The 18,019-nt window shown below is 48.3% G+C and overlaps 2 protein-coding genes across 2 annotated transcripts in view; both read right to left on the bottom strand.

Moving 5' to 3' along the window:
* Positions 1-18: 18 nt before the first annotated feature.
* Positions 19-9,754, bottom strand: LOC107498275 (osteoclast stimulatory transmembrane protein). Its single transcript, XM_016121167.2, is given in 4 exon segments — positions 19-471; positions 474-495; positions 3,212-4,214; positions 6,923-9,754. Coding segments are annotated over 4 exon segments (1,416 nt in total). The 5' UTR covers positions 6,967-9,754; the 3' UTR covers positions 19-124.
* Positions 9,755-12,666: 2,912 nt separating this feature from the next.
* Positions 12,667-18,019, bottom strand: part of SLC13A3 (solute carrier family 13 member 3) — a 63,336-nt gene continuing 57,983 nt past the window's right edge. The window contains exons 12-13 of the mRNA XM_016121222.2: positions 16,051-16,188; positions 12,667-14,038 (exon numbers count right to left, since the gene is read on the bottom strand). Coding sequence (XP_015976708.1) covers positions 13,862-14,038; positions 16,051-16,188 — 315 coding nt within the window. The 3' untranslated portion in view covers positions 12,667-13,861. The remainder of the gene's footprint in view (positions 14,039-16,050; positions 16,189-18,019) is intronic.

Here is an 18,019-nt window from a genome sequence, read left to right as displayed (position 1 = left end):
TAATCTAATTTAGGATTTAGTAAATGCATTTATTTGGAAAATAAAGAGAATTTTAGATTATCATCAATAAGTTCAGAGAATGCAGGGGCATATATAAATAAGTTCCAGGAACATTTACATACATTCATGCCGTGACATCTTCACCAGTCATCCCCAGGGGCAGCTGCTGGCCTCGGTGACTGTCGTGTCTTTGCTGGAGCTGGGCATGAAGGTGGTGAACCCTCCTCGTCTCCTGGGCTGTGAAGAAGGAAGCCGCAATGGTGTGCCGCAGGCGGCGGGCATAGGTCTCTAGGAGGACCGTGGAACAAGCCACGAGCTGCAGGACTCCTGCGGCCAGCGGGGCGGTCAAGTCGGGGCTCTGGGCAGGCAGCAGCACGCAGCTGGGGGAGGTGGAGCGGAGCTCCCACTGGAAGGAGTTGTGGGTGGAGAGGAAGGGGTTCTCCAGGGGTGGCCGGTTGAAGAGAAAGGGATGAAGTCCAGGACAGTGTATGAAGCCTTTATAAGGGAGAAAAAGGCCAAGTCAACAGAGAGACACCCCAGCCGTTCCCTGTCCCCTACCACTTACGATGCTTCCAGGGCTGGATGGGTCCAACTTGCCCTGTCCTTATCCACAAAGTGGGCACAGAAAATAACCCTTGCTTCCTGGGATCTGAGGAGGATCAGATGAGGTCAGGAGCCTGAAAACAGGCTTTCGCTTCATTAATAGCACCATACAAATGTTATTTTTTATTATTACTTTCTTTATATATTTCTCTTCAGGCAATCTAGTCTTCCAAGAGTAATTTTTATTTTTACTCTAATTTAGAGAAAATAAATGAATGTTTATGGGGCATTTACTCTTCGTTGAGCCCTTAATGAACATTTCAGATGTCTTTGCCATTAAATAAGCACCGGTCTAGCAGGTCGAGCCCAGCACAAGCCTCATTTAAAAGGTAGGGAACCTAAGGTCACACAATAGGTTTACATGTGGCCAACCCAAGGGCCAGGCCCAGCCAGGGTGTGTCCCCAAATCCTGCTCATACACATCAGGTTCTACGGTTTCCATGGAGACTAAGATGGGGTGAGGAAGAATGGTGTCTAACAGGCAGAGAGGTCAGAGGTGAACCCTTTAAACTTGGGACCCAGACTTCTTGGGTTTGATCTTGGTTCTGCCCAGGGGCCAGCTTCTTCATCAGGTGCAGGTCTGGGCTCCACAATACTTTTAGGGGCCTATGGAAATGTTTTATTTTCTTTTAAAATCAGAATTTAAAAATGCACTTCTAAGTTGGAGAATATGATTCGCTCCATAATATTAATACATTTGCATTTATACCAATGGTATCATTAATGTTTTTTTATGGAGAAAGGAGTCCATGCAAATGAACATGCCGAGAACCCACAAAAGTCACAGCGTGGTCCTGGTTCTGCCACTTACAGGTTGGACAAATTCGAGTAAGTTCCCTGACTCCTCTGAGCCTCGGTGTTTTCATTGGTAAAATGGCAATGATAGCAATTCCTGTCTGACAGGATCACAGTGACAATTAAATGCGCTATCTTACTTAATCAGTTCTGGAATTCACTTTTTTTTTGTTTGTTTGTTTTCCATTTGAACATCTTTGAGATCAAGATATGTCTTCCATTCAATAGGACTCATAACTGCTTTTAGCCATCCTGCCAATATATGCGTGCTGAGAGGGTCAGAGGGAGTCAGCATCAAAACTGTGGATTGGGGGGTCTGTGGCTTGGAAGAAAATGCTGGAAACGATAGAGGAACACCATCAGTGCTCTCGAAGGCACAGATACCGACAACTTGTCCAGAGTCAGAAAAATCAGGCTTGAATGGAAGGAAGGATTTTTTTTAAAGGAAAACCTTCATAAAATTACTTCATTATTTTTCTTGTTATCTATACATAAGGAGGTATGTTAAAATAAATCTATGTTAAATAATAAGTGAACTATTTTATGTAAAAACAATTAAAATTCTAAATGATAAGAAAGCAACGTGTCATGATTTAATTAGCAGCATTTTCTTTCCTAATGATTCATGAAATGATGGTGTGACTTATAATCAATAGCTTTTTAGATTTGATGAAATACAGTAAATTGAATAAGTCTTAGGACATTGCCTTACACTTTTCTTTACTGTGACCTATGGTAAAAAATGCATTTTACAGCACCTTCCAAGCACAGATTGTATTAAGATTGAAGAAAAAGTTCAGAAAACAATACATACCCTTATATACTCTATAATATACTCTTATATACCTATAATATACTCTAATATATTTCTAATCTATTCTACTTTATTTAAAAAAATGACTATGACCTCTTAAATTGATTTCATGCAGTTTGAAAAATATTTTCCTAATAGTAAATAAGTACTCAATAAATATTAGCTATTAATATTATTAGCTCAGGGTATGACGCTTTGGTATGTTTTATGCAATGGACTTTAATGTGAGATCTCACCATTAAATTTAAAAAATAAAAAGACTGTGGTTAAAGAAAAGACTGAAAACCTCAAAGCTCGAAGAGATAGTAAATATAGCCAAGAGTAAATACACAGTAATATATTGTATATAACTCTTACAATAGCAAATATTTTAGGCTTTGCTGGCCATAATGTTCCCATTGCCACAACTCAACTTCGCCTTTGGAGAGCAGCCACGGGCAATACATAAATAAATGGTGTGGCTGTGCTCCAATAAAACTCAATTTACAAAAACAGAAAACTGGCAGGATTTGATCCATGGTGGACTTCCTGAGCCTTCCTCCTATCCGATACACACGGATGTGAGCTATTAATAATGGCCAGTATTTATTAAACATCTCCTATGTGGCATGGGGCTTTCTAGGTACTTCCAGAGACTATCACATTTTAATACCTATGGTAACCTTGTAGGAGAAGGAGGATTGACCCAATTTGTACAAGTGAGAGAAAGCTAGCTAGGACACACTGCCATAGGTGGCTAGGACATACCTTGGAAGGGGGTGGGGAATTATTTTAATATCTTTGGGTATCAGTACTATTTTTACCAGCAGTAGGGGGTGAACACAGAACCCACTGCATTAAGACGTGGTGGGAATTGAAAGGGTTCATCTGCGGATGCTTCGGAGTCCTCTAGCCTATCCCAGGCTAGGACTTGAAGGTAAGTAAAATTTCAAGCCAAGGATTTGACAAGCCCCATCCCTTCCCTCCAGGAAATAACTCTATGCCCATCACCGCACTTACATCATATTTGACCGTGAGCGTAATGGGCACAGCAGGCAGCTTCCGAGCCCAGTCCACGGCTGCCTGTGCCAGGAGGAAGGCCACGTGGTCTGTGACCACCGTCAAAGCTGTGGCCATCAGGAGCAGGGTGAGCAGCCCCAGCCTGAGGAGACAGCGCAGCAGCTCCCGCTGGGACAGCCTTGGGTGAGCGGCCCGGAGCAGCCAGGCTGGTGGGGAGGACAGCAGGTGTGTGGCCCGGGCCTCCTTCAGCCGTTGAACCAACTGCCGTGTAGCATAGATATTGTCAAACTGCAGGTCAGTCAGGTAGCGGTGGAGGTACCAGGCCGAGTCCGCCAGGAGGCCCAGCATAAGGAGCCCTGTGATCACCTGCTGGGTCACCAGCACTACTGTGCGGGCCTGGGACTCCAGACCAGAGAAGTCCTCCCGGATCTGTTGAGTGATCCTAAGCATGTGAAGTTGGAAGACAGAGCCATTGCCCTGGGCTTGGAGTGTCAGGCCTTGGCCGCCCACTTGGCTGGTGGGACTCAGAGCCCTGGACGCTGTGTCTAGCTGCTGAGTGGTGTTAAGCAGACTCTCCAAAGATCCCTCAGTGACACACCTCAGCACCTGCCCAGCCACGCCTATGTTGGCCAAGACATTGGGCACCACAGTGACAGCCAGGGTGGCAGTAGTCCAGGATAGGAGCAGGCGGCGCCCCTGCTCCGTGCCCAGGGTGGGCATACTGAGTGCAAACAAGCAGCGAGCCGGAGGCACCAGGCCCAGGCCCAGGAAGACCAGGAAGCCACAGACAGTGGCCACCATGGCTGAGGACCCCAGAGGATAAAGCAGCGAGGACACCAGCCAGTGGTGGGCCAGACCTGCAGCAGCGATAGCCAGGAGACCACACAGGAGGAGCTGGGTCAGCAGCTGACCACTGCTGGCTGGGACCGGCTGAGAGAAAGCAACCCAGGCAAACTGCAGTGGGGCAAGGGCCTTGCAGAGCCCCAGGTGCCAGAATCTCCACCTGCACACAAAGAAATTGGGGGACCTCTATTAGAAAGGTGGAGAGTTGGGTGTTACCTAATGGCCCTGCCCCACAAACCCAGCTGCTCCCCCCCAACCCACATGACCCAAGCTGAACCAATCAGAGCCTTCCCTAAAACTATTCTCACTGGAGTTGTCAGGGAAGAGCCCATCTTCTGTGCAGTCCCTGAGGATGTGAGGATGAATGTCTAAGATGCTTACGTCTATAACTCCAGGTTTGTGAGGCCAACTGGCCCAAGGGAATGCAAGAGTTATGGAGAGAAGCACAGATGAAAAAGAGACAATCAGAGACAGAGAAAGAGACACTGTTTCACTTGAATTCATAGACTCGGTTGGTTCACTGTGTGACTTTTAATGTTCTTTCCGCATGAACCCCAGTGTCTCCTGAGGAGGGAAGGGGAGAATGCATCATTTGACCTCTGATGACCTTTTCTACTCTATTTTTCTTATGTTTATTCATTCAATAAATATTTATGAATCCACCACTATGAGCTAGCCATTGGAAAAACAGGAATGCACAAAGCAGACGAGAATCTTACAGTCAAGAGTAACAGCAGAGGAATTGTAAGAAGAAATTGGATTCTAGGTACATTTTGTTGGAAGAGCCAAGATTGACAGACTGGTTGACTGTGGGTGCAAGAGAAAGAGGGCCGTCGAGGATGGCCATGAGGTTTGGTACCTGAGCAACTGAAAGCACTGAGGTGTTATAGCCGAGAGGGAAGACCTGTGGATGGAGCAGGTATGCGTGGAGAGCAGCAATTCAGTTGAGTCTTAAATTTGAGATGCCAATTGAGCCATTCAGTGAAGCTATTGCATACGCAGTTAGAACATGAAACTGGAATTCAGAAGGGACATCAGACCAGAGATATACCTGAGTGTCCTTGATTTACAGGTGGTATTTATCCTCACGGGGCAGATCAAAGCAGTGTGCCGATGGGGAGGAAAGAGATCTACAGACTGAGATCTTAGCCCTCGCACTCCAGGGCTGACAGATTGGGAGACGAGGAGAAACTGGCACAGGAGACAGAGAAACCAGGCAATGTGGTGCTTGAGAAGCCAGGCAAAGAAAATGTTTCAAGAAGAAGGGAGGGATTAAGTCAAATGCTGCTGATGGGTCAAGAAAGATGAGAACTGAGCAATGACCGTTGGATTTAGCCACATGGAGGTCACTGCGACCTGGACAAAGGCAGCTTGGTGTGTGGCACATTGGGCCAAAACCTAACTAGAGTGGGCCCAGGAGAGAGTGAAGGAGAAAAACGTGAGACACAAATGCAGACAACTGTTTCAAGTCATTTTTTTAAAAGTAAAGTTGCAGAGAAATGCACTGTTGCTGATGAGGAAAATGGGGCGAAACGTTCATTTAAGATGGAAGAAACTCCAGCCAATCAGGATGGGGGACATTGACAAAGAGGAGGCTCCCTGGAGTGACCCCCTCCGGTGCGTGGCAGGGGGCAAGACTGAGAGCACAGAGGTGGGTTGGTCTTAGAAAGGAGCAGGGGCCGTTCGCCTTTAATATCAGGTAGGAAGGCAGGAGAAATGGGCGCAGATGATGGGAAGGGACAGGTAAAGTGTGGGCACTTATACAGCGACCTCATCTGACATACACGGAACACTGCAAGGGGTAAGGGTATGACTCCAGACTGGGCTCAAATCTCCACTTCACCGTTTACCATCTGTGTGGTCTTGGTCAGGTGTCTTAACCTTTCTGTGCCTCAGGTTTCTCACCTGTAAAATGGTGCAATAAAAGTAGTACCTCATAGGGTCATTTTGATTTGGCGTATAGTAAGTACCATGTCAGCTAGTAACGGTCACTAGAACATCCACCAGGCAGGGATTTGGGCTCTTCTGATCACCCATATGTCCTGTGTGCCTAGAATAGTGTCTGGCATGTAGCGGTTGTTCCGTAAATATTTGTTTATTGTAGCGTGTTTGATTGTTTGCTCAGGATAGCAGGAAGTGAGGTCAGCGCTGACGGTGAGGCTGCTGCAGGAGGTGATGGAAGTTTGAAGATAAAGAAGGTACAAAATAGTCGTCCAGGAAAGTGGGAAAGTAGGTGAACTGGGGAAATGATCTACGTGCTGGGCAGCGTGGAAGACCCACTTGAGGTTAGAGATAATAAATTATGCCCTTCCTAGCTCCCGAAGGCATTTTAATTTGGGGCTAATCAAATTAAAATAATCAGTATTCAGAATACGGTAGCTCTTAAAATAATAGCTAATATAAACAATACTGACGTGGAAACCCAGTTTTAAGTCACACTGGGTACCAAGGCTTATGCTAAGTGTCGTCAATGAGAAGGATTTTAGCCGCTATTTATGTTTTATTTATTTATTAATTTTTGGTTAGACGTTTATATAATTTATGAAGTGATCCCTCCGATTACTCTAGCACCATCACAACGATGTTGACTGCCTATTCTATAGTGTGCTCTAAAGTAGCTGCCACTTACTGAGCCCTTACTCTGAGCCACGCACAACGGCAAGCCCTACACACGCGTTTTCACACTCGCGTCTCACGACAGTCGTGTACGCATTATTATTATCACTCTCACTTCACAGATGGGGAAACAGAGGCTCGAAGCAGTGACAATTTACCCAAAGTCGCACAGCCAGGGAATGGCAGAGCTTGAGACCTGGGCTGCCTGTTTTCTTGCCTTGTGACCCCAGGGTCCAAGGTCCCCAGACCTACCCAGTGCTGATGAGGTGCTCAGCTGTCTCCCAGAGGGTCCTCATGCTCCTCGTGCAGCAGCAGATCCAGGCAGGTGGTCTGACGCAGCGAAGGCGGGCAGAGGCGAAGTTGGGGGCACTGTGTCCTCCAGGAATCGGGACACCCTGTCGTCACTTCTCCTTTTCTGCCCTTACTAAATAAACCCTCCTGGCCGCCTTGTCCCGCCCAGCCTGGGCCCGCCTCCCAGGGGCCTGGACAAGCTGCCCCATCCTCTTTGGGTGGGCAGGAGGAGTGGGTGGGAGGTGTGGGAGGAGAGGAGGAGCCTCTTCAAGCGGTATCTCCAATCCTGACAGCAGGAAGTGGCATGGGTCTCATTCCACGGAAGAGGAGACTGAGGCCCAGGGAAGCCACGCAGCGCATTAGGGGTGGTGCCGGGACTAGAACTCGGCTCGGCTTCCCCTTTCCCTCCATTTCCACAGTTACGTCCCCCAGGAGCAGCCTGACCCCTAACTCTCAGGGGCCGGGGGCCCACGGGAGGTGACTGGACTTCTGCTGAGACTCTTCTCCAACTATCGGTCTTTCTCTCTAGCTCCCCTCCTGTCGTTAGCCTGATGTGGACCTGGCTTCAAAGCGCAGCTCTGTCCCTCCCTAGCTGTGTGACCTTGGGCAGGTGACCTCATCTCACTCAGTCTCAGTGTTTTTCTCTTAAAAGAGAGTGATTATGATAACAGTTAACATTTACCAAGCACTTGTGATGGATCAGACATGCTTCTAAACAGTTTCTATTCAAAGTCACTGAATCTTTACATCCAATAGCTCTTTGTGGTAGAGACTTATTACTTCCATTCTTCAGGTCAGAAAACTGAGACCCAGAGAGTTAAGTCTCTTAACCAAGCTACTCAGCTAGTAGGAGGTAGAGCCATGATTTAAACCCAACAGTCTTGCTCCAGAGTCACCTGATCAGCCACTGCGCTCTACTGGTGTAGAGGGAAGAACTCACAAGACTCATGATGCCCTTGTGATGCCACTGGCGCTGCAAACAGTAGGCGCTCATCAATGCGCATTCCCTGTTTGCACTTGGCTGCAGTCATTGCCCTACAGATACACTTCCAGGCTGTTCTGAAAGCCACTCCCTGCCTGGAAATCAGCCATTTCCACTCCCAGCACCTCTGCCCTATCTCTGCCAACAGAACTGCCTCCTCCAGGAGGCCTCTCCTGATAATCCAGCCTTCCACCCTGCAGGATGGGCCAGTTAGAGGAGCACACTTAGGCGGTATTCCAGACTCCATGTCATTTTCCCTCATAAGGACATGTTGCCTGGGTCACTTGCCAAGGAATGAAAAAGGGTGTCTTGCAGCCCAGATAGGTCAAATGACATTTCCATAGTCACACAATTGAATGAGACACCTGTGGCTCTCAGAGAGCCTAACACCATTCCCAGATCACAAGTTCTTCCAGGAAGCCAGGCCGGGTGCTGAGTTTGCAAAGAACCAAGTAGACCAGGAGCAGGAAACGCACATGCCTGTGGGGCGGGGCAGCTAAGGTTAGGAGCTAAGGTTAGGAGCTAAGGTTAGGAGCGGTACAGACAGAAACGAGCGATCTACCTACCATATGTAGATCGCTTCACAAAAGGCAGCTTCTACTCTGCTTCAGCTGAGAGTTGAAGCCCCTTGGCAAATGAGGCCCAGATTTTCCACTTACTGTGTGTGCTGTGTGACCTTGGGGAAGACCCTGTCCCTCTCTGAGCGCGTGTAGACCCTGCTATAATGAGAATACCAGTGCCTACTTAGACGGTTTGAGGATTCAATGAGATAATGTATGTACAGTGCCAAGTAAACACTAGATAATGCTCCTGCCTGGGCTGATGGCTCCGCCTCAGTGTACCCCAGGCTGCTCAGACCTGATCGTACAGGCTTCTGTGATGCCCACTGGGCAAGATTCCTGACCAGGCTCCCAGCATGCTGGAAATTTCAGGGCATTGTGCTGGTCAGAGAGAAGCAGTCCTGGAAGACACCGGCGTTTGCCCAGTTTCTGCACTGGTACTGGGGAACTGGTTGTTTGAGGCCCATGTTGGTCATTTCCCATAGGCTTCTGGTCAATCTGTAAGGTTTGGGAGGATGCAGACACAGGGAAGGGGAAGGGCACCAGATAGTTTCAACTTAGCACACGTAGCACTCACTTCTGCCTATATAAGGCTGGCCGGACTCCAAAGCCCACAACAACTGAAGGGGGTTTCCGAATCACCAAAATAGAATCAGGCTTTGTTGAAAAGAATTTCTGGGTAGAGGATTCAGAGCCATAAGACGGAACAGGAAGAGGAAGTGGTAAGCCCTCGGATCTAGAGTCAGAATCAGAGGTCCATAGAATGTTAGTCATTAAAGTTTGTAGACTGTGGGTGAACAATGTCACTGCCACCCAGTTGTTTGAGAATGCGAGAGGTGGCTAAATTCTTCCCAAATAGACAGTGCCATCCAATAGGAACAGAATGGGAACCATATATATAATTTAAATGAGTAAAATGAAGAGAGCCAGGGTAAGACATGAAGGAATGGTGGGGACTGTGGCAAACAAGAGAGTTCACCCTCCACCTTAAGTTCTCCCACCACCAATGAGGTCCCGTATTGCCAGATCATCTGGTATTTTCTTTTCCAAGACAAGCATAAATCTGAGTTTTAACGTGAAATGTCCTGAATTTAAAATATTAGCAAGGAATTAATAAGTTAAAGCTCATGAAAGAGGGTAAAAAAATCTGACTGTGGGCTGGAGGCCGCCTGGGGACCACTAGTTTGCAAGCTCTAAAATGGTCTAAACCTTCAGAGTTTCTGTTTGCCCCTCCAGATCGAATCCCCGTACTTTCCCCTGCCTTCTGTTCCCGAAAGTGGAGCTGCTTGGGCTGCCTCGAAGGACTCCTTTGCATTCTGGCTTCTGTTGGTGTGACGGTTAATTTTACGTGTCACCTTGGCCAGGCCAAGTATTTGGTCAGACATGATTCTGGATGCTTCTATGAGCCTGTTTTTGTATGAGATTTACATTTCGATCAGTGGCGTTTCAGTGAAGCAGATAGCTCTTCATAATGCGGTGGGCCTCATCCAATCAGTTGAAGGATCGAGTAGAACGGAAGACTGACTTCCCCTGAGCGAGAGGGATTTCTGCCGCAGACTGCCTTAGGACTCTTTCCTGAGTATTCAGACACATACACACATCCTGTTGGTTTCGTTTATCTGGAGAACCCTGACCAATACAGTTGGGTTTGGCCAGTGGGGAGCTCCAGCAGGAGAGCTGAGAGAGGCAGGAGAGAAAAATCCAGGACAGCTCACCTTCCGTGGAGTCATCAAGGGCCAACGTATCCCTGGACTAAAAATGCCAGCTCCAGTTAGGCCTCTCTCTCCCTCAGACCTTGGGCTGGGAGGTCCTTCTCCATGACTAGCCCTCCTCAGGCCTGTCTTTTCCCTTGTGGCTTTTCTACCCTCTGTCCACACCTCGTAACTAGACCTTTTCCTAAACGCTCCTCCGATTAGCTGGTGTATGCGTTCACTATCTCCTTTTGAGACCCTGGCTATGCATTCTCTTCTCTCAGACAAAGAAACCACAACCCAAAACAGTGAAGGGCCTGCTTGAGGTCGCACGGGAGTCCAACGTGGCTCACCGCACCCCTCGTTCAATGACTTGTAGTCATCTTTTCTCTCCGTTTACCACCGCCACTTCCACTCCTCTGCCCACTTGACTCTACGTAAATGTTTTCGATATATACCCTGGAACATGTACGTGTCTATTCTGTCCTACGTACCTGCTGTTCATTGCTTCTACGTGTTGCCATGTTTTCCAATGCGCTTCCTCCGTATTTTTATTTAAACGCCTCCTCCCCACCCGGCCGATGGTCATCTCGATGGCCTCCAGCTCCTCAGCCCCTTAAGCAGCAAATACTCACCTATAGCATCTCCTCAGGGGGCCATTTTGCTGGGATATAAACCCAGGAGTAGGATAACAGGGCATAGGGAGCGCGGATAATGAGTTTCCATAATTACTGCCAAGTTGCTTGTCAGGCTGATTGTCTCGCCAGCAGAACACAAGGGCTTTTGTTTCCTCCCATTTCACCATCACTTATTTGTCCACTTTTCTGGTTTTTGCCAATCCGATTGGTATATCAGTAAGTCTCTGTGTAACTTGCATTTCTCTGATGACAAGTGGGTTTAACTTGCATTTATCTGATGAGAAGTGTGTTTGAGCATCTTTGTAAACCTGTCGGACACTTAGAGATCCCTTTTCAGAACGGCATATCCATTTCTTTCCCTCAGGTGTTATGGTAGAAGGCTTCCAAAGATGACTGCGAACTATCCTGTCCTCTGTAGGTGGATGCCACTGCTCCCAACAGGCAGTGGGATGTATTTCCTCCCCGTGAGCGAAGCTAAACTGTGACCCGCTTGGACCAATAGAATGTGGCAGAATCAATGTTCTTGGACTCCCAAGCCTGGCCTTAAGGGGTCTTGCTGCTTCTGCTTTTCCCTTCCTAGAAGCCCGCTGTCATGTAGAGAGGTCCAGGCTAGACTGCCGGAGAAGCTGTATGACCCCGGAGGGCCCACAGTTATGGTGGACATTCCAGCTCCAGCTAAATTCACAGCCACGTGGCGCCAGCCACACTACACAGAGCAGAAACAAAACCATCCCTGCCGAACTTTGTCCAAATGCAGAAATGTGAACCAATAAATTGTTGTATTTTAAGGTCCTGATTTTGGGGGTGACTTGTCATGCAGCCACAGGTAACCAAAACAGGTGTTTTGTTGTATTTTTGTCTCTTCTGACTTCTGGGTGCTCTTCGCATATTTTAGACAGTATATTTGCAATGACTCTGCACTACCCTTGCCATCCCCCGTCATCCCTCACCACCATGAGCACATGGCCGACTTGTTCTGGTTTCAGTCGAATGCCACCTCCTCAGAGAAGTCCGCCCTGATCACCCGGCTAAAGTAGCCTCTGAGCCAGTTTGCCGCATTGGCCGGTCTCCTTTTTTCTTAGCCCGCATCATAACCCAGAGTCGTTTTCCTTGTTTACTTGCCTGCTGCCTGTCTCCTCAGCTAGAATTTAAGTTCTATGTGGGTGGGGACAGCGAATGAGCACATGATCATTCAGACACATGCTGCTGTGAACAGGTTCTAAACAAATATAATTCAGTGAAAAAAAGGGAAGAATGAGCAAGCTAAGAAATGCACCAACCAGACCCCAGGCTGGAGGGTGGGATTGCCTTCTCATAAATTCTGGTATAGACTCATTTATCAAATATTTACTGAGTACGTGCTATGTGTCGGAAACTGTACTGGAGTTATAGCATTGAATAAAATTAAGTTTGTAGAATAAGGCTATGTTCTACAGGGAGAGAAATTTAATAAACAGGAAAGAAAATAAATAATACGGTGTCCTGACTAAATACTAAGAAAATACAGCAGCAGAAGGAGATGGAGAGTAATGAGGATGATATTTTAGACCGGATTGTTAGGGAAGCTTCTCTGGGGAGGTGACATTTGAGCAGCAACCTGAATAACGTGAGGAAACGAGCATTCATACGGGAGCAAAGCATCCTGGGATGAGAGAACAGCATGTACAAAGGCCCTGAGGCAGCAGAGCTTGAGTGTGTGGCTGGAGTGGAGCAGAGAGGGGAGGACAGGATGACAGCGAGGTCGGGGAGGTCAATTCTCTTGAACCCCCAGCTCGGGAATTTGGAACTTTAAAGCTCATTTACACTCAGAAAGGCAAAAAAATATCCAGGGCCAGTGTTGATTAGCATTCTTTATTTCATAGCATTTTCAATCAGAGGCATGAGATGTCATGATTCATCTAGTTGCAAATCCCACGGGCTTCTCTGTGAAGAGAATTCTCTCTCCCCCCGTCCCACAGGCATGCGCCACTCCCCAACCCCCTACGGGCTGCGACTGTGACTAACCACTGAAGAACTACTCATGTGAGAAGGAGATGGGGCTCAGCCTCCAGCTCGGCAGGGTCTCCTCTCTCCTCCCCCACCCCCCGCCCTTGCTCCCAGAGAATCATCCATGACTCACAGCCCACATGGCTGGGGAACTGCATCCCTCAGGGGTGCAGGAAGGGGCGGTGTGAGGCTTCTGGCCCCTCAGGTGGCTCCTTTTCCGGTGCCCTGCTAACGCTGGGCCGACTTGTTCCACAGACACTTCCTGAGCATCCACCGGGCCCAATACTGTGCCGTGCACTGGAGATATCCAGATGCTTCTGCTTGAAATCAGGAGCGAGCGAATCCCCTAGGAGCCCCCACCAGCCACTGGCTTAGGGGAGTCTCAGTAGAGGAGGAATACGACGCTTCGCCTGCCTGAGACATTTCATCCAAGCCTTTTACAAGGTTCCCGTTTATCTTTTGACTTTTCTCTCGCCCCTGAAAAACGTGGCCTTTGCTAATCAAACATGCTGATCACTTGGGGTAGGGCTGGGAGGTAAAGACCAGCTGCTAGACAGGAAGTAGCCAGCAGACACATGCTGCTGTGAACAGCTGGAACAACTGGACGGGCACGCTGCAGCCTCTCCAAGGGAGGTGACCCCTAAAGGCAAGACGGTCTCTCCAGAGTGAAACTTAGTCAGCGGGGAATGTTAGCTATGCCCGTGGGGATGGATGGCTTCCCATCCCGACCGTTCAAGACAAATGCCATTCTAGGTTTGCTTGTTATTGCTGAAATTGGGCTCTCTTGCATCCTAACCATGTACCAGCTCAGAGATAAAGGAGCTTTCTCTCGGGCAGCAGATCTGGGAAATATCTGGGCCCTGACTTGCATGGGAGAGGAGAAGGTGTCCTAGATAATGAACCTGCTGACCCGAGTGGACTCTTGGAGGCCACCCTCGTTTGCTGCATAGTGGATCACCGAGAAGAACGGTATGATCCGAGCAGCGGGTGATGGCAGGAGCCTTCTGGGAGGGCCCAGCCCAAAAAGACTCTCCAAGACGGACTCAGAGGGTCTTAAACGAGTTGTTGACCAAGGCAGATGATAGCTTTGTGACAGTGGTCGAGTGGTTGTGGGCCCAGTCCGGGAAAGTGCCCAGCTGGAAGATGGTCTGTGCCCAAGTATTTATGGCCAGGTTGAGCAGGAAGACGCCCATCAGGTTCATCAGGAAGCCTGTCCGCACCTGAAACAGAGCGCAGACCGAGGGCAGGGTCAGCTCGAGGCCCATCTCACAGATGGGAAAACCCAGGCCGCGACAGGCAGCCGTTTGCCCAAACCTGGGTCAGGCGACGCCCAAGGCCGTCCCATCTTTACACTATCCTAGACTGTCCCTCAAAGAGCTGAAAGTGTCCCCGTTTCTTGAGTGGTTTCTAGGTGCCAGGTGCCTGCAGTTGTCATAGGTCATTTTAACCCTGAAAGCGACACTACAAAGGTTAACGTCGTTAACATCATCATCATCATCATCATCATCATCATCATCATTCCCATCTTACAGAAGGGGAAAATGAGACTCAGAGAACTTGAAAATAATCTAATTTGATCATTAAACACCCCCCACCTGTGTGCGCGTGCGCTCTCTCGCTCTCTCTCTCTCTCTCTCTCACACGCACACACACACACACACACACACACACACACACACACACACACACACACTCTGCATATCCAGTTAAGGCAATCTTTGTTTATTGGGAAGGATTTTTCTTCCGGAAATTTTTACTCCTTTACGGAGCTGGTAGGAGTCACCCCGTGCCCCCTTCCACAGGCTGACCCCTCGCACCTTGCAGTCCAACCTCGGGCTGGAAATCCCTGCTTCCCAGCTGGGTTTTCTGGTCCTGCCACCCTAGCGGTGCCCAGTCGCGATTCTCCTGATGAAAGTGACTCCCTTTTCAATTCCTTTTCGAATCTATTCCTCAAAGAGAAAGTCTCCCTTGGGTGTTACCAAGCCCTTACTGCTAATCTTCTCCCTGCCAATCGTCCCTTTTAACAAGCAGAGATTCAGAACCTCCTCCGGGCAACTCTTATCAGAGAGAATTTCATGACATTGCTTTTCTTTGCATTTATTTTTAGACTTACCTTCCACAGCATGCAATAATGGCTTTCCATTTACACATGCGTTGGAAACTTTTCTTTCAAAATACTATTATTTAAATTTTTTTTAAAATGTAAGTTGAATTAGTAAAACTGTGAAATGAATATCACCCCGATGGTTCGTGGAGAGGGCATGCAACGTGAAGGGAGGGGCTACATGGTAAGGTCAGATCAGGAAACTGCCTCTGTTCTAGGGGATTCTTAAGGCTCCTGGCAAGCTTGGAGGACTAGAAGTAAACTGGCCAAAGCTTTGAGGGAGCTGGGAGGAGGCTCTGGTCTTCCTTTCCCAGGGTCCTGGGAGCCTGGCTCAAAACACCTGCTAAGGGCCACCTTAGGTACTTAACACCTACATCACCACTCTCTGATTTGTGATCTCTTTCTGCCTCTCATTCTGGTTCTCTCCTTCTCTCTCTCTTTCTCTCCGTTTATCCTGCTGGGGTCTCTGAGCCTGGAAAGTCTGCATCATCAGCTAGTTAAGCAGATCACCCTTCTTGGTTGTGACCGCGTAGGAAGGGTCATTTGCATTCTGAGTGTTCTGTATACAAATGCCCCAGGCAGCAGATGGAGGGGGACAAGCCGCAGGAAGCTGGAGGAGGTTGGGAGGAGAGGATGATTTATCAGGGGACGGGGCGGGGGGGGGGGGGAGGGGGGGTGCTGAGCCATGCTGAACGTGCTGAACGCCGGTGGGTTCCCGTCACCGCCACAATCCTGGGCTTCTGTCTCATTCCCTGGGCTGGCCGGGCACTGAGGCCCACCCCTAAGTCCCAGGGTGTGGACTGCTACTCCATCTCCTAAAAATTCTGGGCACAGCAGCTGGCCCAACAAGTAAGAAGAGAGAGCAGTGCCCAGAGAGAGGGAAAAGTCCCTCATCCCTGAAGCAAACTTTGGAAAGTTTGTTTAGGTAGCGATTCCTGAAATTGTCTAAGTGCAAGAATCACCCCTGAGTGTTTGCTAAAATGTGTCTTCCTGATCCCTTGCAGAATGACCTATTCAGAAACTGGGGGGTGGTGGCAAGAGGAAGCAGGAATCCTGCCTGGATGCCCTGCCCACCACCTGGCATTCATGCACCTCTCTGGACTCGGCTTGGAAATAACCCAGACTCACCATGTCTTTGACCAGCAAGTGTCCGGAGGCGAAGGCAATGGAGTTGGGGGGCGTGGAGACTGGGAGCATGAAGGCGTAGGAGCAGCCGACGGTGCCAGGAATCATCAGATACAGGGGGTGCACTCTCAGGCGGATGGCCTGCGCCCACGAGCGGGAGAGACCAAGACATAGTGAAATGCAGAGACACCACGAGAGGTGGAGGCAGTTGGAAGGAGAGTCACATGGAGACAGACATAGAGACAGAGACGCAAAGACACACGGACAGAAATGGGCAGAGCGAGAGCCAGCAATAGAAACACATGAGAAGACAATTTGGAGACAGACATTGAGAAACGCAGCCAGAAACACAAATACACAGAAAACAGAGATGCGATATGCAGACGTAGAGAGACAGGAAAGAACCAGGCCAAGGGAGGCAAGGCAGAGAGAACATTCTCAAGGTTCGTGACATTCCGGGACCATGCTGCAGGGTCATCGGCGAGAATGGGCTGTGGAGATTTATCTAGAAAACTCCTCCAACTTGAACACCCATCAGAATCAGCTGGAGGCTGGCCCCACCTCACCCAGAGTTGCTGATGAGGCAGGTCTGAGGGGCCCTTGAGAATCTGCATTTCTGACAGGTGCTGCAGATGCTATAAAATCACAAGCCCCCTGTCTGGTCCAGCTCTCAGCCAAACAGTCCAAACAGCTGGGCTCTGGGCAGCTTTCCCTGGGGCTTCACTGGGCTTCAGGAATAACGAGAGCTCAAGGTGGCATCTGTTGGCAAACATTTCCGAATTTCTAAGACTGTGGATCAGATGCAGCTATGAGTTGGCCTCAGCTACTGGGTCACCAATTCATCACCTCTCCCAATGACATATTTACCTAAAATTCATGGGGATTGCTTCTCCAGAATTGTATTTAAGATAGGATATTTTAGGCTCCTCTAGGGAATTTTTTTGCAAGCCAGAGCATAGACATTTTCTCAAAATGCACTAAAATCACCCCTTGTGTGTAATACTTTTTGATTTTGATGATAGGCAACCTTTAGAAGAATGTGTCATATGCTAGTGGCTTCTCCAGCAAAAGCAGCCCCTGCAGGTCTGGCTGGCTCTATGCTCCTTCTCCGTTCCCCGCATTTGCCATGTCCCTCAGATCCTGGGGAAGGGTGTGATTAAAGCTCATCACACTTAGCAAGGGGATGGGGACCCCCCCCCCCCCCGCATGTTGCAGGTGGGAGTGTAAAATGGCACACCCACCTTGGAAGGCAATTTACCCATATCTAACAAAATTGTCACTGTATCTGCTCTTTAATCCAGGGATCTCAGTTCTAGGAATGTATCTAGATGTCACCAAAGGTGCACAGGGAGAGCTGGAGGCAGCATTTTTGGATAATAGCAAAGGCTGGAAAAAGATGGCGTAAACAAATCAATGACTATCAATTCATAATAGAATATTCTTCAGTCATTGACAAAGAATAAAATGTATCTCTGCGTATGCAAATACAGTATGATCGCCACGATAATTGAGGCAGAAATAAACAGAGATGAAGTGGTTCAGACAAGCGTGCCTGGTCTATCCGTTTGCATACAGAGAACCTACTCCTAACACTGACTTAATTTGATCCATTTTGGATCCTCTTTGAGATAATCAGATGGTTTGGTCTCCTTTAATCTATTTCAATATAAAACCATATCAATAGTTTCTCATGTTAATCACTTTTGAAATTCCTAGTATAAACTCTACTTGATCGTGATATGTTCTTTGCATACTATCCTGGATTCATTTCTCTATTTGCTTCTTTATTTATGTTGCGGTTATGACTTTTTTCCATTTGTTTTTGGTGTTGAGGTTTTATTAACCCTAAACCAAGATCGACTGGTTTTCTCTACCTTTCTGTGTTCAGGAACACTTGGGTAGATGGGGATTACCTGTTCCCTGAAGGTTCTAGGTCTCACCTAGCCAACTCCCCAGGGTCGGGGACTTTTAG

Source organism: Rousettus aegyptiacus, unplaced genomic scaffold, assembly GCF_014176215.1.
Source record: "Rousettus aegyptiacus isolate mRouAeg1 unplaced genomic scaffold, mRouAeg1.p scaffold_m13_p_12, whole genome shotgun sequence".
In the NCBI taxonomy this organism is placed as follows: Eukaryota; Metazoa; Chordata; class Mammalia; order Chiroptera; family Pteropodidae; genus Rousettus; species Rousettus aegyptiacus.
The sequence above is the reverse complement of the archived record's forward strand: the minus strand, read 5'-3'. Positions and strand labels throughout refer to the sequence as shown.